The 22,420-nt window shown below is 58.7% G+C and overlaps 1 protein-coding gene across 7 annotated transcripts in view; it reads right to left on the bottom strand.

Moving 5' to 3' along the window:
- The window catches only part of CACNA2D2 (calcium voltage-gated channel auxiliary subunit alpha2delta 2), a 168,481-nt gene that overhangs the window by 16,715 nt on the left and 129,346 nt on the right, over window positions 1-22,420 (bottom strand). For 4 of the 7 annotated variants that reach the window (XM_072044169.1, XM_072044171.1, XM_072044173.1 and 1 more), the window contains 7 exons: window positions 19,006-19,065; window positions 10,225-10,278; window positions 4,617-4,755; window positions 2,595-2,726; window positions 2,431-2,488; window positions 638-688; window positions 443-542 (listed from right to left, as the gene is read on the bottom strand). In XM_072044169.1, the coding sequence (XP_071900270.1) occupies window positions 443-542; window positions 638-688; window positions 2,431-2,488; window positions 2,595-2,726; window positions 4,617-4,755; window positions 10,225-10,278; window positions 19,006-19,065 (594 nt within the window). The remainder of the gene's footprint in view (window positions 1-442; window positions 543-637; window positions 689-2,430; window positions 2,489-2,594; window positions 2,727-4,616; window positions 4,756-10,224; window positions 10,279-19,005; window positions 19,066-22,420) is intronic. The other 3 variants (XM_072044170.1, XM_072044172.1, XM_072044175.1) reach the window with 1 other exon arrangement.

Raw genomic sequence — 22,420 nt, 5'->3', positions numbered from 1 at the left:
AGGTTTGGGAGGATTTCTTGTAAAAGCCATCAGAAGAAACAGCACTCGCCAGATCTTTGAAGGATAATTGTGGCAGGGACTGCTCAGCGCAGCCCTCCTCTCCCCCTTGCCCATCAAAAGCCCCAGTGATTCACCCTGCCTGGATTTTGAGGCCGGAAAGGACTTTTCTGATTGTCTTATCTGCCGCGCAACAGCCTGGCTCTCCCAAAGCCGTGAGCAGCCGATGCCACATTTCGGCTGCCCGACACCACCGGGGCAGCTCCACCAGGAGCCCTGCAATCGTGGTGCTTTTTGCCCACTGCCACGCACAGATGAGCCCCTGGGTTCATCTTGTGGCAGCTCCGGAGCTGGCGAGGGGGCTCTGGGGGTGCTGGTGAAGGAATTGCCTTCCCCTGGCTGGGCGCACGGGGCAGCTGGGGGTCCCACGGGGCGCAGCGCTCACCGAGGCCACGTTGACGTAGTCATCATCCGAGAGGGTGTCCAGCATCTCGTACACTGAGGTCTTCATCAGCTTGAGGGTGAGGCCGCTCACGCTGCCGCTCCTGGCCGCAGAGAGGGGAGCTGGGGGCTCGGCAGCGCGGGGCCGAGGGGGGGCAGGGGGGTCCCCGCAGCCCCGCCGCCCGCCCGCCCTACTCACACGTCCACGATGATGACCATGTCCTTCGGGGAGGAGGCGCCCTGGATGTACCTGTGGGACGCAGAGGGGTCAGTATTTGGGGCGGGGGGGTCCCGCAGCCGTGCCACGACCCCACCGGGGTGAGGACGAGGAGCAGTGCGGCCACGCCGCCGCTCGCTGCCGCGCCAGGCTGCCGAGCTCTAAATGCCGAACTCCTCCATCATCGCGGGCCCTTTCCTGCGCGCTGATTATGCTGACACACGCAGCCCTATTAAGATGCTATTTACCCCCCTCCCGGGAGCTTCAAAGGCCAGGCTGATGAGGTTATTTTTAGCTACCAGGAGGAAAAATAATGATAACACGTAAATCATCCCCCCCCTGAAAACAACGAGGGAAACCTTCCTCGCCCCTCAAAGGCAGCCGGGCTGCTCCCTGCCATGCCCCCAGCCCACGGGATGGGGATGGGATCTGCTGCTTGTCCCCCCTCCTGCTGCCCCCGAGCTCTGGGCCCTCCCTGCAGGCTGTGGGGTCGCTGCCGGGTGGCTGCAGCCGGGCCGGGGGCTCAGTGCCTGCCCGCTCCCCCCGCTGGGCTCCCCGCAAACTAAGATGCTGCTTGTAATGGGTTGTGGCAGCGCATTTATCTCCGGGTGCCCCGCTCAGATTAATACCCAGGGCTCCGCAGGAAAAGGCTTTATTTAATAGGGCCATTTATCAAGGGAGGGGAAGGGAAGCGAGCGGCGCTGGCGGTCCTGGGCGCTGCGACGGCTCTGCCTGTCCCCATGGGGGCTGGAGGCAGGACTGGGGACATGGGGACCTGGGGAGCAGGACCTGGGGACCCGCTGTGCCCCACAGAGGGCTCTGGGGGTGGTGTGGGCTGCGTGGTGCACCAGAGCCCTGAGCCCTGGTGGGCAGCAAAGGGGTGCCCCCACCCCGAAGGGTGCTGCCACTGCTCCACGGCCAGGTGGGTGAGCATGGGGCCAGCTGGGCAGCTCGTTAGCCCCCCCCCTAATCAGCAGCCCCCAGAACACCCAGCGCCCTCCTCTAATGCCCCCCCACAGCAGAGAGCAGTTAGTATTAATGCAGAGAAATCACAGGTAATTAGCCTGAATAATGGGACCCCTCATTTTCTGACAAGGAGAGGTGGAAACGGGGCACAGCTGGGAACTGACAGGCACGGATGCTTTTTGGGGACCCCCAGCATTGCTGAGCCCCCAGCCGCAGGTGGGCAGAGCAGTGATTTTTTTTTTGGGTGGCCCTTTAGGAGCCCAGGAATTGGACTCGATGGCCCCATGGGTCCACTGGGGACACGTCGGCCTGGGCTGATGGTGCGTGGCTCCGTCACGCTCAGCTCGGTGCGCAGCCAAACCGGAGCTCGCAGCTCTCACTCGGCACCGGCTGGCTCTGTCTCGGCTTTTTATCACCCCGTCCTCCTGCCTCGGCTCTTCACGAGCTGTTCGCAGCCCCGTTTAAACGGGGTCTCTGCGGGGACGCCGCTCGTGGGCCAGGCACGGGCGTGGGGCCGCAGGGGGCAGCTCTACCTGCTTCAATCTGGATCTGAGGATTTATCTCTCCATCTCCCTCTGCCTTCCCGGAGCCGGGAGAGGGGAGGGGAGCGGGAGATGAAAGCTGCAGCTTGGATGCCCCTGCCTGTGTTATTGTATCCATTTTCCAATGCCAACGATGTGTGAAATGAAAATTGGACAGAGCTGGCTGCTCCCGGAGCCGGAGTCTGGCGTGCCGGGGGGTGGCAGGGAGGGGGAACGGGGGTTGGGGGGGGGCCCTTCCTGACCCCCCCTAGGCCCTTGTCCCCTTACCAGGGCCGTCTGCGCACGTCGTAGAGGTCGATCTTGTTGGGGGCTCTCCACGGGGTGGCTGCGGGTGAAAGGTGGGCGGTGAGCGAGGCGCTGCCACCTCCCCAGGGACGCCATCCCCGCTTTGGGGGGGACCCTGGGGACAGAGGGACGCCCCCGCCACGCACCGGGGTAGTAGCGGGTGACGCCGGTGGCGCTGCCGAAGACCTGCCAGAGCAGGGAGGGGTCCTCCTTGCGGTTCTCAATGAAGACGTCCTCCAGCGCCTGCGTCCAGTTCAGCTCGTTGAGGATGACGGTGGCTGCAAGGCACAGAGCGGGCGGCTGGGGGACAGGGACAGCGCCGTGTCCCTTCTTGTCCCTTCCCCAGGAGGAGCCCAGAGGGGCCTGGCAGCCCTCACCATGTCCCCCCTGCTGCCCCCTGAGGGGCTCAGCTCCGGGAGGGGACGGCCACCACCGCGGTGTCACCCCCCTCCCAGCAAATGCCTCCTGGGACCGTGCCAGCCCCGGTGCCAGGGACAGCCACCAGCGGGCCACGCACGGGCCCTGCTCTGCATTCCCGCTGGCCCCCGCACCTGACGCAGAAGCAATTAAGATGCCGGCAAACAGAGGCTTTAAATTATTCAGCTATTAAAGCAGAAGATAAGCTGCCGGCAGCCGCCGCCCGTGGTTAATTAAACGGGGCCGGTGGAGCGCAGGGAGGCTGCCGGGCAGCACGTGGGGACAGCAGGATGTCCCCGTGGGCACGAGGACCCTCCTGGCACCCCCAGCTCTCGGGGAGCCCCACGGTGTCCCCATATCCTGCTGACCACCCCAGCCAGACGTGCCTCCTGCCATGAGCCCCCAAACCATTTCCGAGCCCGGGGCCACACTGGGACATGGCCACAGCCCAGGGACTTCCCACAAAGTCTCACACATTCCTAAATACACGTATAGATATATATACACCCTCATAATATAGGCATATATATATCTATATGTACCCTCCCTGTGCACACACAACCCCCAATACCATCCCTGTGCACAAACTCAGCCCCTACGAAGCATCTGTGTGCACACAGGGCTCGGGCGGCTGGAGATGCTCCACGGTGCGGCTGCTCTACGCCCTCCTGTCCCCGTCCCCACCTCGTCCCCGTCCCCAGCAGGGTGAGCCCAGCCCCGCCCCGCCGGAGAGAGATTGCGGCTTTAATTAAAAGTGGCATAGTAAATAAAACACATATAGGATGTAATTTGTGTGTGTAGCCAGGGGTGACGGCGGAGGGCGTCTCTGCAGGGTTTTCAGCAGTGTGCCAGGCAGAGATAGCGCCTCTCCAGCGGGCCCCGCGGGGACGTGTCCCCGGTGTCCCCAGCCCACCCACCATCCCCGCAGACCTGTGGCCCCATGCAGCTCCCCAAATCGTGTCCCAGCCAAGCAGGGGTTGGCATGGCTCTGGCCGGGCCAGTTGGTGAGCAGGGGGCTCGGGGTACTGGCTATTTCATCTCCCCCCGCTCTCAGGATTTGCTTCATTAGCTGCCTGGCCTGTGCTGGCTCGCTAATTAAACTAATTGCAATTTCTCATTCTCGGGGTGAAACCGTTCCACCGATGTGGCTCTGAGCGTGCGGGGCAGAAGCAGGAGCTCAGCCCCTGTCACCTCACCAAGTGGCACCAAGAGGGGCCAGAGGAGGCGAGGGGGTGCGGGGGCCAGCAGGGGCTGTGCCTGGGCGCAGGATGAGGCCAGTGGCTGCGGGGAGCCGGTGTCCGGCCGGGAGCGGTGCCCAGCTCTGTGCAGAGCAGCCACTAGAGGGAAATGCAGACCGACCGTCACCGTGTGCCACCGCGGCAGGGAGAGGCTGGAGAGCTCTGCAAGCTCGGGGACTGTCACCGCCCTGTGGGGACACGCCAGCCTGGTCCAGGACCACAGGGTGGTGTGGCGTGTCCGTGTCATCCTGCACAACTCCCTCATCCATCCATCCCTCCATCCATCCCTCCGCCACCCTGGTCTGATGCAACCCTTTGGTCCACACCGAGCACGGAGCTGCTGCGGCGCAGGGACCCAGCGGGTCCCTAACACGGGGGGACGGTGGCTGAGAGCCACTGGGCCTGGCAGGGACCCCGGGGACACGGTCCCCAGGGCTGTGGCACCGAGAGCCGGCCACGTGGAGGCTGTGCCCGGCCTCGCAGCACAGAGCCGAGCGGGTCGAGGGCACTCACAGCCTTTGTAGATGTCCGTGGGGATCTGCACGGCGGCGTATGAGTAGTTAACCTTGGTCTTGAAGTTGGCGTCGTCGGTGAACTCCAGCTTCAGGGAGTTGGACTTCTCCCGCTCGATCTCTTCTCCATCAGGATCGTCCTGGGGAAAGAGCAGAGCGCGTGGGGACACCGGGGACGTGTGGGGGGTGTCCCCACCCAAAGCCAGCGCCAGCCCATCCCGCGCAGACCGGCAGTGCTGGCTGGGGAGGCTGAGCTCAGCTGAGGCTTGGCACCGGGCTTGGTAGCACGGCAGGTCTGAAACCAGAAAAAAAAAAACCCACCCGGGCAAAAAAAAAATAATAAAAAGCCTTGAAAATCAATTAGCAGCAAAAGGCAACTATCAAAGAACAAATTAAAACGGAGTGCAGCTTAACGCTCTGTCAATAAGCAATGCAAACAATATTTAATTATGGTGGAGAGATGGCAAATTCCCCACTGCCGGCGCTGGAGTGTGCTCCCTCCATCACGGCCGCTCCTCTACCCCAGCACCGAGCGGAGGGGCCCTGGGTGGCAGCACGGGGACGTCCCCTGCCCGAGTCACAGTGACCCTGGGGACACAGGATGGACCTTGGCCCGTGCCTGCAGGACATGGCGATGGCTGTGCAGGAAGGGAGAAGAGATCTGCTGTCGTGCTGGGGGCGAGGAAAGCCAGGGGAAGGTGACAGTCCTGAGCCCGCTGAGCTGCTGCACCCCTGCCGTGGGCACAGGGGTTGGGACAGCTGCTGGCAACCAGAGGCTCAGGGCGGGAGGAGGATGAGGATGCTGCCCCTCGTGCTCCCCAGAGCCATCAGCTCTCCCACCAGCACCTTCCCAAAAAGAGCCGGAGTCACAGGAGGACGCGCGGAGATGCCACCTCCCCCGTGACAGCTCGGGACAGACGGCCAGGCGGTGACATTCCCCTGACATTGGGAGGGTGGCAAAACCATTCGCCACAGCTCGGGAGAATAACAGGATTGCTATGCAAGGTTTGGTTTTTAATTCCAGCAGACGCATCGGCAGTGTCAGCACGCTGCAGAGCCGATGCGACCGCGGGGCCGTCGGCCGCCCGGAAAGATGCTGAACTCAATTACGGCTGCGGGAGCCCAGCAGCAGGCAGGGGACGGCTCTGCCTCCCCGGAGCGACGTCGCCGAGATTGAAATCCAGATTACACTCTCCATTTCACGTAAATCCTGAGAAAAGGAACGAACCTGGCTGCCTGACCCACCGCAAAGCCCCAGAAGAGCTCGCCTGGTGCCCTTGGCTGAAAAAAGGCCGTGGCTGTGCCGTGCGATACCCAGCGAGCAGGTCTGGCCACAAACGTGGGGCTCAGCTCTCCGTGCTGCGAGCCTGGCGTGTCCCTGCCAGGCCTCATTTAGGGCTGAGAACGGGCTTTGGAGGGATTTGGCAAACTCTGGACAAAGCCATTGCCCTGGGGTGCCTGCAGCACCCAAACCTCTGCTTTGCCACCCAAAAATCCCCTCCCGAGCCCTGGCGACCCCCAGCCTCACCCCCGCCAGCAGGAACATCAATTCCCCGCTCTTCCCCCCGCACTGCTGAGTTTATTCACAGTGTCACCGGAGCCAGAACCCCTGGATATAATTCCCGGTCCCGTGTTTATCATTATTCCCTGATATCACCCACATGCGAGGGGCTAATTTGTATTCTCCGAGGTTCGGTGCTGTCTGGCTGCTCTCATTCATGTAGCTGTAAAGAGGCGTATGTATAGATCTCGGAGACAAATACGCAGCTATCTGTACACAGGACACTTCATGCATCACTGACACCCCTACAGCAAGCAGACCCACGGCGAGCTGATGTTATCCGAGCTACGTTTACCCTTTATCCATAAATCTCCTGACCCCAGCTGAGATAGCCCTGTTGAAGCCAGGCGGAATTTGGCTCCTGGGATGGGGTCATCGCTGCCCAGATGAAGCTGCCCGAAGCCATCGCCAGCCCAGGCAGGGGCAGCAGCACCTCGGTGCTGGATTGGGCTGAAGGAAACCACATGGATGGGGCCAGGGGAAGAAATCCCACATTAAATTGGTGGATTAGAGCAAAGGAGAAAATGATTCAAGCTCTCCTGGATTTACATCGCTTTAACTGAGAGCACCTTGCCGGGTCCCTAGCTGGATTTTGCAGCGTTTCTCATCATTTCCTTTCACAAGGACTCCAAAACATCTATTTTATCTTTGAAATGTGACGATATGTCCAACAGAACATACACAGATGCTACAGATCTGAATGCCTTATTCGATACACCCCGCTAGAAGCCTTTTCTTTGGCAATGCCTCGGTATCACACCCATTTATTGCTTCAGCCAGGAGCTGTCGTGCTGGGAACTTTCACCACCTCCAGGGCTTTAGGAGCTGGCTGGAAAGCCACGGCCTGTTTCTAGTTTCTAGTCTGTTTCAGGGTGTTTTAGGTTGGATATTAGGAAAAACTTCTTTACCGAAAGGGTTGTGAGGCATTGGGATGGGCTGCCCAGGGAAGAGGTTGAGTCCCCATCCCTGGAGGTCTTTAAAAGACGTTTGGATGTAGAGCTTGGTGATATGGTTTAGTGGGGACTGTTAGTGTTAGGTCAGAGCTTGGACTAGGGGATCTTGGATGTCTCTTCCAGCCTAGACAATTCCATGATTCTGTAGTTTTTCTCCCCTGTGTTCCCCAGATCAGTGAGGAACACCCAGGAACCAGCACTTTGGGCAGGTTTTACCCCGAATTTCACCACTGGCGATTCCCTTTCCATCTGCTCCCGATGGACGGGGGGCACAGAGGAGCGGCGCCCCCGCTGCAGTTTGGGGTTTGGGCCTCATGACCTGGCACAGCCCTGCTGTGCCTCAGCGAGGCAGCTCCAGCGGATGCGAACGCCCCCGTCCATCTCCATGGGAACGAGCCACCGCCGCTAATGAGGGCTGCTTAAATGTCAGCGCCGATGACAAACGCCCGGCTGATGCGGCCTGTGGGTTCGGCCCCGCCGCCTCGTCCCTCCTCGCCATGCCGGGTACACCCCGGCACCCCCATCCTACCCGCAGCCCTTAGCAAGGGCAGATCACCCCAAAATCTCTCATCATCTGTGGAAATTTCCCACCGATCCGCATCAAAAACCGGCGAAATGTGAATTTCCAGGCGCTGCGGCTGCTCGGGCTGATGAAGACGCCGAGCACGAGGCCGCGGGTGGCTGCAGGCCCCGCAGCAGGCCCCGAGCAGCGCCAAGGTCACACAAGGTGGCGGGGAGGAGAGGTGGTGACAGCACGCCCTGCTCCTCCTGGGGCCCGGCAGCATTTCATCCTCAGCACTAGGAAATGAGGGGGTGGGGTTTTTTTTCTTACTTTTGCCAGAAAGGCCAGATTCTGGGCGGTGAGACGGGGTGGGGAGGGAGCGAGGTGGGGGCCGCGGGGCTGCCCTCTGCTCCCACAGCAAGGCCCATGGCACCGGCTGAGGGACCCCAGGCACTTGCAGAAGGGCTCTTCTCCACCTTAAATTCCTCAGCTTTTCCTGAAATCCAGCAATTTAATGCCAGGGAGGCAGGCAGCGCGTTCTCCAGCCACGTTCCTGCTTTTACAGCAGCACAGGTTATAAATAACAATCAGCCTCTCCTGCTAGCCGGCTCCCCGATCCCCCTTCTCTCTCTCTTTTTTTTTTTTAATCTTTGCCAAAGGTACTGTTTAGAGATCTTTCTAGACCATTTATTTTTAAATTACCAGCCAGAGGAGAGAAGAAGGGGGGGGGGGAGGGAAAAAAAAAAGAAGAAAAAAGGCAAAAGAAAGAAACTTCTCAGGCTGATAGCTTATCGGGAGGAAATCCAAATGTCACATGAGTCGAGGAAGTTGGAAGATTAAATTTTCCAACCCCCTTCATCTGCTGCTGACATTTCAGGGCTCGTTCCCCCTCCTCCCTCCCCTCCGTGCAGCCGATGAGCGGTGCCGGGGCTGGCGAGGGGGGGAAGGTGGGCAGGGGGTGCTCCGGGTGCTGGGGCAGCAGGACCATGGCTGAGCCCTGCAGCCACCGGGCACCACGAGGAGCAGATCCCCAAATGTCTTGGAGAAGCGAAAATATTCTGTTCAGAGGGCGACAAAATGAAAAGCTCCGACCTCTAATTGCTCTAAGTGCCGAGTTCTGCTCCTCGCCACGGGCACGTTCAGCTGGCACAAATCTGCATTTCCCAGCCCAGAAATGACTCCGAGCCCCCTGCGTGGCCGCAGCAAAGCCCCCCTCCAGCCCTGCCACCTCTGGGTGCCGCAGGGTCAGCAGAGCCACCCAGCACGAAGCCCAGGTTTGCTGCCAGAGGCACTGCAGGGGGATCAGTCCTGCAGGGCACAGGGATGGGACGAGGGCTGGGGCTTGCACAGATGTCCCCCCACAGGGCAGACACCAGGCCCCGATGGGTGCTGCCGTGCCACGGAGACAACTTTGCAACTGCAGCAGCAAAACCCAGCTTTACAGCCCGGGAAACCCTTCCAGCAGAGAACAGCACATCCCCGAGGACGCTGGCCTGATTTTGGCATCATCCCCTGCCACACACAGAATAATAAAAACTGAAAATCGCTTCATTTCTGCGCTGCTCTGCCTGTGGTACCCAGCCGGGAGTGGCTGCTGATTTCAACGCTTCTCCATGGATGAATTTTGCATCCCTTGCTAGCAGGAAACGGTGAAAACTTTGCTTCTGTAAACGTGTGGAGAGCCGTGTGGTCCCCCAGGAAAATTTTCTGCTATCCCAGTTGTTAAAAACCACTACGAAATCCAAAATCTGTTTAGGAAGATAGTGCGAGCAAAATGAATAGGAAGCTCATTTCTTCCTCCCCCTTGTTAAAACGTGGCATAAGGCTGGTGAATAAGTCCCAGTTACATTGAATAGGCTTTGTCTATCAGAACTAACTTCATTTCAGCCAGATCCTACTCAATTTAAATATAAGAATTGAGGCAAAATAAAGAAAAGATGGAAAGGCCGCTATTTAGTTCGATTCAGACCTTCTGGTATCATCTCCCTCCTTTTTTATTTCAGCATCCATCTCCTTTTCTCCACTTTTGACCCAAAATCTGCTTTAATGCAGGGGACAGTCGTGGTGGGATGCAGTGAGGATGCAAAACCCGCCCTGGGCTTGCCCAAGCCCAGGTCAGACTTTGCTCCTGGCAGGGCCCGTACAGCAGCAGGCAGGATCTGGCCCTGCTGATCGTGTCCCCAGCGTGCCACCAGCATGGGTGACGCGGGCGAACGCCAGCCCCCTCGGGAGCACGGGCAGCACGGAGCTGTCGGGTGCGGATTTCAAACCCTGATTGCCAGAAATCACAGGACGGCTGTGCCGGGAGGGGGGCAGAGAATTAGCTTCGGTCTCTAATTAAAGATTTGCTCTTCATTTGAATTTCAGATGCCGGCTTTAATTTTAGAAACTTTGGCAGCAGCAGAGGGACCTGCCCACCCGGCTGCTCCCGGGCCCAGCGCCGGGGGACAGATGGATGAGGACGGCCATGCTGTGCCCACCGCGGAGCTTGGGACCCCCGGGGCAGCCCCGCCAGCGGTGTGGGACAGCCCCAGAGAGGGTCGCAGGGAGGAGCCCGTGCCCGCGGCGCAGCAGGGGTACTCACGGTACTCACGGTACTCACGTATTCCGTGTCTGCCTTGGAGTCGTAGTACTCGATGTCTTCCTCCTGCAGAGAGAGGGGGGAGCTGGGTTAGTGCCCATCGCGGGAGGACCCCCGGGGGTCCCCGTCACCACCCCCGCTCCCTCTCACCCATCCCTCTGCGCCTCCACCAGCCACTGCACTGCTGGGGACACCGCACCGCCTGCCCCAGGCTGTCACGGGGACGGTGCTGGAACCCTCCATGTCCCGTGCCTGCCCTCCGAGGACCTGGCTGCCTCCTGCGTGGCCAAACAGCCCCGGGACAGTGCCACCGGTGTGGCACACGGCTGAGCGTCCCCGCAGCCGGGATGCTGCGGCAGAGCCGGGCAGAGGAGCGCAGCGGGGTGGCCGTCCCTTCCTTCCCGTGTGCCTGAAACTGGCGAGCAGCATCCCCGCTTCCACACAAATGCGCGCCGTTAATTTGGGGTATTTAGAAGCTATTTAGGCAGAAAGGTCTGCTCAGACTCCTCTTGCCTGCCTGCTAGGACGTGAGGCAGCTGATAACATTCATAAAGAGGCAGGCAATTCAGGGAGCGGTAATACTGTCAAAACAGAATTTCATCTCCCATCAAAAGGGGTAATTAAAGGGCACTTGGGGGCTCTCTTCTGCGTGCAGGGATGCGAGCGTGAAGGCAGGCGGCGATGGCGGGGTGACACGTCTGTCTGCTGCTCCAGCAGCCCGCAGCAGCCGCCGCGCACAACCAGCCCTCTCCCCTGCGATGCTCCGCGCTGCTATTATCTAAAGAGGCAAGTCAGCCACGCTCAGAGTAGCCAAGGAGGATGGAAACCCAGCTTAAGGAGATGGGGGCAGATCGCTGAGCCACCCAGGAGGGGAGTGAGGCTGGCGCAAAGCCCCTAGTGGCTGCTGGAGGAAAGCCTGGGGCGGCCGTGCAACCAGAATTGGGGACGGGGGACAGTGTGGCTGTCCCCAGCACGCTCAGCACCCCGGCTCACTGCTCCTGGTGACGCCCCAGCAGGATGGGGACTGCCAACGGTGGCTTCAGCATCCTCCTCTGCAGCCCCTCCGGCTCCGACTGCCGCAATAAGGAAGAGCCGAGAGGGGAAAGTGATAGAAAAAAAACCCACCACGAAGCAGCATCTTCCAATTTCTGCTATTAAAAAGCCTAGTCATTAAGGGAATGTACTTATTAATTATCTGTGATTTGTTGTGAAATGCTGAGGGGTTTACAACAACAAGAAGAGGGAAAAAAATTAATTTCTCTGCGGATGGCCTCCCGGCACCCTCCTCGCACCGCCGCGGCCCCGCGCACGCCCCTGCCCCTTGCCTGCGCCGCGTCCCCCCAGGTCTGCGGCCATCTGCACGCCGTAATTAAAGGAACCCCTGGGAGACCCGTAACACAAACGAGCTAATTTCATGTCTAATGATCTTTAATCAGAAGTGAGTGTGACTAACAACAGCCATCCAGAAGGTGCTTTGTTATTCATTTTATCTCCCGTTGGCTCCTCCAAAAAGCTCCCTTCCCCGCTGGCACACGGCGGCCCCGCTCCCGTGGTGGTGAGGGGAAGAACTGGCCCCGGTGTCACGGGTCCATGGGGAGCAGGGACCTCTCCCATGGCTGGGGAGTCCTAAACCACGGCATTGATGACGCCAGGAGCAGTCGGGTGCCCTCCTGTCCCCACTCCATGCCTCGAATGAGGTCTGTGCAGGACAGCCAACGTCACCGCAACCCCATCCCGTGCCCCTCGCAGCCATCCCAGGGATGCTGGCATCTCCCGAGGGGAAGCAGGGAGCCCCACAATTTCCTCTCCCTCATATTTGCCTTTAAAGCCACGTTCTTCTTCTTCACATAATCCTCTCTTCCTCCTCCTCTGGTCCACATTAAATCAAGCACATGGCCTGTGTAAATAGCACTGGTATTTCTGGAGTCTTTCAGAATAAATACCAATAAAGAAAACAAGTGGGGGAAGATATTGAGGGATTTCGGGGTGAGAGCCCCCAAGCAGAGCCCTCTCCTCTTGCCAATGAGCCTGTGCAGGAGCACTTTGCTGGTTTGAACTGGTTAAGGGGAGGCAGGCACTGGGTTAACTGCCCGTGTGCTCCCCCGCCACCCCCCGCAGCAGCTGCGTGATGGCACCGCGAGCATCGCTACAGGAGAAGCACGGGGTAATTTTAGTCTTCAGGTACCTGGAAATTACCTTGGGAGCTAAGCGCAATCACGGAGCAATCTGCACAAGCTGGTGAAGCCACCCAGGAAGCAGGGTGCTGGCACCAAGCCCTCACATTTTGGGGTCCCCTCCTGGATGGGGCTGTGGGGCTGCTCCGGGCCAGTGTCTTGCTGGGGACCCCAGCCCCGCGTGTCTCCCCTGGGTCCTCCCGAACAGCCCCAGTGCTCCCGCTCCTCCAGCTCAGCCCCTACATGAGAAGCTAATTAATTAAAGCAGCCTGTGAGCTGCTTGAGAGCTACAAGCCGATTCCTCTCCAGCTGCTCGAGAGGATGCTGTTCCAGCACTGAGAGCCGCGCCACGCGCTCGGAGAGGAGGTTTGAGCTCCGAAACACAAGGACAAGAACCAGGGCTGGAAAGGCTCCGGTGCCAGCACAGTGGAGAGCCCGTGGGGAGAGGGCACCATCTCCTCCCCAGTCTCCACAGGCACTGAAATAGGATTTTTTTTTTTTTTTCACAGTTCCAGCAACTAAAAATAACACTGGAAAGGTCAGCGCCCTGATGGCAGCGCTGCAGCCCGGCGGGGTTGAAGCCACGGTGTTATCAGCCCGACGAGGTGGCCAGTGGTGCACGTCTCTTCTGCGGGATGGAGCTGCAGCAACCATCCCACAGAAGCCTGGGATGGAGGCTGCAGCTGCAGCACTCGTGTTTGTGGGATGGCTGGCACCTCCCCGACAGGGACGAGGCGCTTTGGGCACTTTGCAGCCCATGCCATGGGCTCAGCCCGCTCCCCAGGGCAGTGGTGCCTGGTCAAAGTGGGTACGCTGGGCACCCCACACTCACTAGGGTGAACTACAGCCTCCAGTCACTTCTGCAGCAGCTGAGAGCACAGCTGAAGCCTTTGACACCTGCGCTCATGCTGGGCTCCAGAGCTCTTTCTCCAGCTTTTCTCACCCGAGCTGATCTAATGCTTCTCCCGTGGATCTGCCGTCCCCCTCTGGATTTCTTGCTGGTGTCTCCTAAGGGTCATTCTGCTAATCCTAAACCCTGGGGGCACTGCGGCTCCTAAACGAGACTGTGCAGGTAGCTCCCGCTGCGCTGCGTTGACTTTGGTCCCTCTCAGCCCCCCGGCCGTGGGTTTCATTCTGCCGAGCAGCATGGGTGGGTGACCCCTGTGGCCACGAAATCTCTTTCCAGACTTAATTAGCTCGGGAAGAACCAAATCCTGCATCGGTTTGCCTCCGAGGCCGCTAGGAGCAACTCGGAGGGTGGTGGGGAAGACAGAGCCGGGGGATGGGGATGGTTTGTGCCATGACCCAGGACACGCTGGAGCCTCACGGGCCAGGTTTTGGTGCTTGGTGGCTGCTCAGACCCGGGCACAGCCCGGCCCTCCTGGCCTGGGGCTGGTGCCACCAGCGCCTGGGGAGAGCAAAGGGAGCCGGTGCGCCCGCAAAGCGCCAGCCACTCCGCTCACACACAGCTCCTTCCACTGCCATCAGCATTTATAACGGGCAGTAAATATTTACAGAGTTCTTTGTGTCCCTGACCCATTAAGCACACAGAAATAACAACAGGATTTGCGTATAAATGCACCTTTCCTACGCAAGCCAGCCCCCGGCGCTTGGTGCAGCTCTCGCCAGTGTGTGGGGCAGGGTAGGGACAGGGCATTACTCACAGCCGCCGTTCATTTTCCACGCTGTGATGCATCTTGCCAAGGCACAGCCACCACGGGCTGTCGGATGCACCAGAACATCTCCCCTCGCAGGCCCCTCCATGCCAGCCCCCTCAGCGCATTTAGCAGCGCAGCCCATTCCCAAGGACAGGTGGAAGCAGGCATCATAATCTCCCTTGGCATCTTTTTTTTTTTAAAAAAAAAAAGCAATTTCCTCCCTCTGCCTCTCTGACAGAGCTGGGGAAATATTTAAGTGACCCGTCAACACTCCTCTCATCTCCCCAAGAAGACGCTTGATCTGATCACGCCTCGCCGACCATCCGTCACCACGCGGCACCTCCCGTCCTCATGTGCCTGCCTCTTCCCTCCTGGGCACCACGGGGACGGCAGCGCCCCTGGGTACCGGGATACCCTGCCCCATGGGGCACGGCACGGCACGGCATGGTGCAGAGGAGAGCTGGCAGCTGGCGTGCCCACGGCACAGTCCATCCCATGCCAACAGGGTGAGAGGAGCCCCTCGAGGCATGTCCACTTCTTTGGAGAGCGAACAGCCCGGCCCCGCGTTTTTTTGTGAATGATTTTCTTGTTCTACTTTTGGCCAGAATGGCTCTACAGCAAGGTTGGTGCTTTAACACAGTAATTCTCAGAGCGTAATGAAAGCTGACATTATATCAAACACAATAAAGACTCTCAGTTGATGGAGATCATTCCTGAACACACAAACCCATTAAACTGAAAAAAAAAATATCAATTCTACACACTCGCCAGCCAAAAGAAAATGTGATTTGTTATCTAAAAGGGGGTTATAAACACAGCTTCAATGCACTTTCTGTGCTGTAATGAAAACTGGGTTTGAAATGGCAAGACGACTGCAAATTAGAGTATTTGATTTTATTTTCTAACTTTTTAGGTAAACCTTCTACAAGGGCAAGTGCAAGGTTACGGCGACGATCTTTCTGTTCTCAGCCGATAAGTAGGATCTGTAATTAAAGGAGGAGAAAAATGAAACGGGGATAAGGAACTTGCATTTGCCCTTCTAAGGAGGCTTTGAACGCCAAGCCTGGTGCAGCCCTGGAAAACAGCAAACCGGGGGAGAGAGAGAACCAGCCAGCAGCATCTCGGCACGGCGCGGTGCAGGCACGGAGCAGGGCACCCAGCCGCGCTCCCCCACCACCGTGCCGGGCTCTTCTGCAGTCCCCACCGAGAGCCTGGGAGAGAAATCTCTGCTATTCATCCTGTCCTTCCCCATTTGGCAAACAGTGATCCCGTTTTCCCCTGAGTTTCGTTTCTAATGGAGCTTGAAATTATCTGGGCTTTGTTATTTGCTTCCTTGTTTGCACGTGGGAATTATTGATGGAGGGAGCACCGCGGGGCTGCAGGGAGGCCTGGGCTCCCTCTGCCGCCTCTGTGGCACGGCACGGCGACCCCAAACCTACCCCGAGCAGAAAGCGCCGTGCTTCACCCTGTGCCTAAAGCCTGCTGTTTGGTTGCCCACCACCTGGCGTGCCTCTCTGTGGCTGAGCTGCTCGGCGGCTCCGAGCGGGACCATTTTGGGCAGCAAAAGCCCAGAGAAGAAAAACCCTGCTGGAGAAATAAAAATGGCATTTCCTGGAGTGACGTTTCTGACAGCCCCTTCTTGCAGCCCGCTCTACCTGCAGCTCAGCGGGTGGCAAGTGCTCTTACATGAGAAAGGGTCTGCAGGGCACCGACCCCTTCAAGCGCCCCGATTGGGGTCGCTGGAGCAGCCCCAGGCAAGGTGCATGCAGCACAAACCCCCACGTCCTCACCATGGCAAGCACTGGGTGTAAATTACGCCATCACGCCAGCCCAATGCAGCTCGGTGAGCATGCTAGGTGGGAATCTGCTTGGGAAATACGCCCGTCATAAAGGGGTGGCATGTGGGCTTGTTACGGGGAAGCTGTCCCATAAATCGCACGCTCGGAGAAGCAGGGACAAAACAGCACAGAGAACGTGGTGCTGAAATGTGCCGAGCCCTGCGAGGGGAGTTAAATCCTGAGACGATTTCCCTGCCACTGGGATGGAGCCCGAAGAGAAGCACGTTGTACCTGAAACACAGGGAGAGAGGGGAGGCAGAGGGGCAGCAGGAGGAAGAGGAGAGCTTTCTGGTGTAGCAGTGAAAAAATGCAGTGAGGAAGAAGAACTGGGAGAAAAACAACAGTAATAAACATTTTATGAAGCAGAAAATGGCTTATAAAGAAGTCAACTTTTAAAGGCAATTTATATAATCCTGCCAAGTGCACATAAACGTGGGCTTGGCTTTCTGCAGGGTCTAAGTGTCCCTTAAAGGGACAAATAGCTCTGGCCGTCCAAAAAACCGACACGCGGCCACCACGCTGCCCTGAGAAGCATTTTGCAGGCTGCGCCTTTGACTTCATCCTCCAGATCTGGCCACGGTCCCTGTGCCCACGGGCTCGGCTGCCACCACCGGCTGGCGGTCACTGCCCTGCGCCCAGGCTGGGGTTGGCACCGCTGCTCCTGCGCCTGCTGCTGAGGTCTGGGAGGGGCACGCAGGGGGGAAAACCAAAAAGCCCAGCACCAGCGAGGAAAAGAAACTTTGCGTGCAGAGATCGGTTCTGAGCGACTGCTGGAAGCAGCCTAGCAGCCGTTTGCGCTCCTGCTCTTGTTTCATTTTCCCCTGAACTTCCATAGCAACCCATCTGCAGCGAGCGACTCTAATGTTTAATGGTCCTGCCATTAGCACTAATGCATTGCAAACACTCAGCATCTGCCGTCACGCAGTCAGATGGAAACACAAAAATAACCGCGCTCGGTGCAATCTGTCATAAACTCCAGCTTGGGGTTATAAAATGACACGCTGCGAGGGGAAGGGAGAGCTGTGGCCCCAGCCAGCCAGCCGCCCGGCGGGGGAGCTGCGGCCAGCGGTGACACCGTGGGCGCTGCGTGCTCCTCGTCACCCGTGGGTGTCCCCGCGGCAGGGCCCGGCACAGCCCCGGCGTGCAGCAGGGCAGGAGGGATGCGGAGGGCCGGGAGGTGGCACGCTCGACCTGGTGGCTCGCAAAACCCTGCAGCCGCCGGTCCATCAAGCGCCCCAGCCTGCTCTGGGCTGTCCTGATAAAGCTGCGGCGAGCTCCGTGGTGACGCATCGCCGCACATTGTTTCTGGGTGACTCGCTCCTAATTACCTTGATTAAGTGGTGGCAAGCGGTGCTGTTAAAAATATATTTTTTTTTTCCTGCGAAAGTAGATTTCTGAAAGGTTTGTGCCGCGAATGGCAAAATGAGCCAGGAGCTCCCCAGCGCTGGGGCTGTTCCTGGCGTGGTTTTCCATCACCAAGACCGCCCTGGGAGGAGAGGGAGCGATTTGGGGCTGCAGAGGGGGACCTGCGGCACGGCAGCCACCCGCGGCTCCTGCAGGGATGAGCAGAAGCACCCCGGTGTCCTTGCTTTGGCTCTGCTTGCCCTGAGCACGGGTGGCTCTGGGGACAAACGACCTGACAGAAGGAGCGGCGCCAAATGTGGGTTTTCCATCAGCCAGGCGCTGAAAAACTGAGCATCCACCTCGCCCGGACCTGAAGCATCTAAACTCCAAGCCAGCCGTTTCTGTGTAAGATGGGAGGAAATTTGGGCTAAAACCTGCGTAACTGCTGAGGGACAGACCCAGGGGAGGTTTTCTTCCACAGCTCAAGGTCCTACTGAGCTTGGAGGGGCATCCAACCCCAGCTGCTGTGCTCACCCAATCTTGTTATCCTCTTAATGTCTCCTCCACTCATCTTCAGGCAAGAAGTGACAGTAATTCGGCAGCGCTTTCACGCAGAAAGGCCTTGGTGACCGTGGGTACCAATGACAGTTGTCTGCAGAATGGGACAGCCAGCGAGGACACCTCACCTTTTGTAACTGAGGCAAGAGACATTGACGTGGCTGCCTTCACCAACGGCAGGAGAGTCTACTAGAGCAGGAGTTGGCTTCAGGTCTTATTCTCTTCTCCTCCACAACTTCTCTTTCCACCTTTGGTTCTGTTTGCAAGTCCCGTGGAGACATCTAACCACTCTCGTTTGGCCAAACCCCCTTTGCTGGTGATGGACTAGCAGCAGGGGCAGGCGCAAAGCCCCAGCCACACGCAGGGACCGGCGCAATGAAGGAGAAGAGGTTCCTCCCTGACAAATGCCACTGGTGACCAAGCTTGGGGCTCGTCACACAGAGGAATGTGTTCTGGGAGCCCGGTGGTGACGGCTGTGTCCTTCCCAGGGGCAGCACTCACCCCAGCACCCTGGCACCCCAAAAGGGCCTGGCAGCAGGGCTGGCCCCATGGCTACTGCAGGGGGGTCCCGTGGCAGGGCAGGATCCGGCCCGGCCTGGAGGAAGGGGTGGGTGGCTCAGGTTTTTTTTATTGTAGGCTCCGTTTGCACCGAAAGGAAAACAATCTTTCCTTCCTTTTGTATTACTGCTAGAATCTGAGAGCATTTCCAGGCAGAATACTTCAGATTCCCGCTGAGCGTTATCACTGCCATAATTACAAAGTCAAATGCAATCATTAAAACAACATCTTCCCTCTCCCAGCCGAGATTGCTCCTTCCCCCAGCAGCAGCCCTGCCTGGCATTGCTGTCGGGTGCCGCAGGCGGGGCTGGCACGTGAGCCCCTGCCCTCTGCCAGCGCCAGGCCGGCTGCTCCCACCCTGAAAACCCCTCCCTGGTACCCAGTGCCAAAACGTTTGACTTTGTTCAACCTTCACCTTCTGCCTGCTCCCACCAGAACTGCTTTGTTGGCTTTTGTTAGGGCTGGGGTTGGGCAGGGCCGTCCAGGTGGCACGGGCAGCACCCGCTTTAAAAATCAGGGGGAGCAAGGAGGGAAGGGTCAAGGGACAGGGAGCAGGAAGGGGACATGGAGCGTGTCACCGTGAGCGTCCCCAGCACCTCGGGGAGCTCAGGGGCCAGGAGGGCAAGTGGAAGGAAGGTTGGGGTGAGCGAGCCAGAGCCTTACCCGGATGTTGTCCTGCCAGTGGTGGGCTTTCTGGAACTTCTCCGCGGCGTTGGCCAGCCTCTGCAAAGCAAGAGAGAGAGGAAAAGTGAGCGTGGAGAACGTGACACGAGTCGGGCAGTGCCCGTGCCGAGCTGGGGCACACCGGTGGCAGCAGGGGACGTGGCTGGGGCAGGAGGAGATGGCGTGGGCAGCACTGCCTGGGGAATGGCTGCCTGGCACAAGGGGCTGCGCTGCTCCCCTCTTCGGAGCAAGCCGGCATCCCCGGCAGGACCACTGCCACCTGAACTCGCTCAGGGCTGCACCACCTCAGCTCGGCTGATCAGTACAATATTAATTAGCCATTAGGCTAATGAGGCCGTTGTGTCATCCCAAGAAGGCTCCCGAGAGAGCTCACGGATCGTGGGGACATGCAGCCAGCCCAGATGTGCCCTGCAGCCGGCGCTGCTGCAGTACTAATCCCTCACTCCCCGGGCACCGCTGTCATCGGCGGGTCCCCAAATTACTGACACCCCCTGAGCCCCAGGATCCTACAAGAGCGGGGCAGCAGCCTTAACCCAAAGTGCTCCTGGCACAGCCCCGGGGCTCAGTTGCAGAAGCAGCCGAGCCAGACCCAAGTGCAACGGAGGGGAGAAGACCCCGGCGTTGCCAACTCATCGCTCAGCACCTCCGCCAGGCACCAGGAGCGCAGCGAAGCGCAGGGGCCGAGCAGGCAGAGATGTGAATCTTGCCACGTGGAGAACACGGCTTGTTCTTATCGGGCGCACGGGAATGCGTGTTCCAGCACAGCGCAATCTCAGCCCGGGCTGGTCAGAACCTCCTCATTTCATCTCTTCTTATTTTTTCATCTTGATTTCCAAAGCGCCTGCTTTCAACAGCTGGTGGCCATGGGGGGAGAGCAGCTATGGGCTGGGTGCTGAAGTTAAACGCCTCCAGCTCGGGGCACTGCGAGGAGAGGATCGGGGACATGGTGGCCAAACAGAAAAGCCAAGGAATCTCTCCCTTTCGGGGCGGTTTTGCCCCCACGGGCTGGCGCGTGGTGTGCAGGATGCCCTGCAGCTCCAGCTAGCAAAAGCTGTGGCCCAAATCCCGCATCCCCTCCCCAGCAGCTTTTGTGCTCTGTTTATACACTGAGATGGCTGATTAAAGGCGAGCATTTATTCCGAGTCGCATTTAAGGCAGCGGTGATGAAATATGCATTTTTCTATACTTGATAAGAGCATGTTTGTTTATTGTGGGCCCGGGGAAGATTTATGGACATCTTTAACTATTCATTGCCTCGTGCGAAGTGCCTGCAGTGTTGCAAATGGTGCACTAAGTGACTGCCGCACCCGCTACAGGCACTTCAGCGGAATATATTTTTCCACTGGAAAATGTTAATTTGTCAAGTGGATCTGGACATAACTTTGTTTACAAAAAAATGAAATAAAATAATCCAGATGTTCTTTTTTTGGATAATCGGTACATTATAGGGATAGGGGAGCTGGCAGTAGGGTGGCATGGCCATAGTAGGGTGCTGTGCCAGCCCTGCACAGGCTCCTTTGGCTCCAGGGGTAAAGGAACACGGTGCTGGAGACTGAGAGCTCGAGGAGGGAAGGGGGAGGCTGGCACTGCCACTCTGCTGCCCGCTACTGTCCCCCTCCAGCTCTCCAAGATGCGAGGGGTGCCCGGTGGGGCCGGCCACAAAGGCAGGCTCAGGGAATAGTTCATCGTGAATAATGTGATCGTGATCGATACAGCTGAAGGATTATTTCTAATCCTTACTAACGATTAAACCATTATTTGTCAAGTGCTGCGGATCAATCGGTCCATCTCCAGCCGCGCTGCGTGCAGGGACTGCCAGATGCCCGAGGTGCTCGGGCCACCGAAAGCTGCTCGCTCGCAGGCACGAAGAGCTGCTGCAGCAAGTTCTGTGTGCCCTGGGCTCTCGTGCGGGCTCCCAGCCAGCCCGAGCACAGCCCTGCCTGCAGACACGGCCAGTGGGTGAATGGAAACTGGCTCCCGAAAAAGCAGCGGGGCTCCACCACCCCAGTGCCATCGCTGCTCCCTGTTGGTGCTCGTCCCGTGTCCTCCATGGACAAACGTGGCTGTTATTTGTGCGGTTCAAGCAGCAGGAACGATTAGAGGAATTACCAAAAATACCAAAAACACCACAGCGGTGTGAACCACCTGCCAGCGTGGCCAGAGGACAGGGCCACACTGCCAGCAGGCTGCACTGCCCCGGCCGGCGCACTCCGAGGAGCGCGGTTCGTCTCCAAGGAGCCACTGAGGGCTATGGAGAGGAGATTTAGGGGCTGCAAACACTGAACCGAAACAGCTCTGCTGGGCAGAAAAGGCCAGCGGGAGATTTGCAAGGGATTGCTTTCTCAAGATCCCGACAGCGACTGTTTGTTGGGGGGCCTGCAGGGTCTCCGTCGCGCCCCGGCTGCCTTCATGGGGCACTCCTCCTGCCAGGGCCCCGCTCCCTGCGTCCGAGTACAGGGCTGCTGCTTGCCCTGTGGTTTCCCAAATAATGGCCCGATGCTCCCCGCTACATCTCTCTTCCCAGCCCGGCCGTGGCACATAAGTATGCCCAGGATGTTCCCGACTCGCTCAGCTCAGTGGATTTAACTCAGGAGGCAGCCGAGCAGAGACTGGAGAGCTCCACGGAGAGCCCCAAGGCCAAGGCTGGATTTATAGAACAGGATTACGGCAAACCCTCTGCAATGGGTGGCCAAGCAGCGGAACAGCAGGAGTGCCACCCCGGTGCCCCACGCGTCCCCAAGGAAATAAAGCACCCACACCCGTGCTGAGGCTCCCAGGGAGCTGCAGAGCTGGGGTAGGACAGGGGGGCTGAGGATTTTTGTTCATTTTGCTGTGCCCTACAAAAACACATCAACTGGAGGCTTAGACAGATTAATCTACCCACGCTGCGATCCGCTGCACACGGGAAGGAATTGAAACATGCTCCAAGCTGCATTTCCTGCTGTTCCAGCTCAGCACCAGCTGAAAGGTGAGCAGAGACTGGGAAATGTGGCTTCGCACCCTCTTTACCTCCCCGCTGTGCATGAGGGAGCCTGGGGTGCTTTTCCCAGCTCTGACTTCTCCCCAGAGCCCCCGAGCGGCTGGTTTTGCTGCAGTGGGGAGCTGCTGCTGCTAAGCCTTCATTTTCCCTTCCGCTCTCCGTTATCACCCTCATCTCAGCGCCTCCGGAGCGGCACGAAGTGCATTAACCTGCAGCACCTGAGCAAACAGCTGGCAGGAGAGATCCGTGCTGAAGACGCAAACAGCCCCTCGCCGCGGGGCCGCGGAGGTTCGCACCGCCTCGCGCCATCCCAGCCCTCCTCCAAAAGCAACAAAACACAGGGAAAAGGTTAACAAGGGAAGGCTCAAAGCAAACAAGAGGAAGCCAAGCAACACCCAGCCCGGGCAGGAATGC

This window comes from Anas platyrhynchos, chromosome 13 (genome assembly GCF_047663525.1).
Source record: "Anas platyrhynchos isolate ZD024472 breed Pekin duck chromosome 13, IASCAAS_PekinDuck_T2T, whole genome shotgun sequence".
Taxonomy (NCBI): Eukaryota; Metazoa; Chordata; class Aves; order Anseriformes; family Anatidae; genus Anas; species Anas platyrhynchos.
The sequence above is the reverse complement of the archived record's forward strand: the minus strand, read 5'-3'. Positions and strand labels throughout refer to the sequence as shown.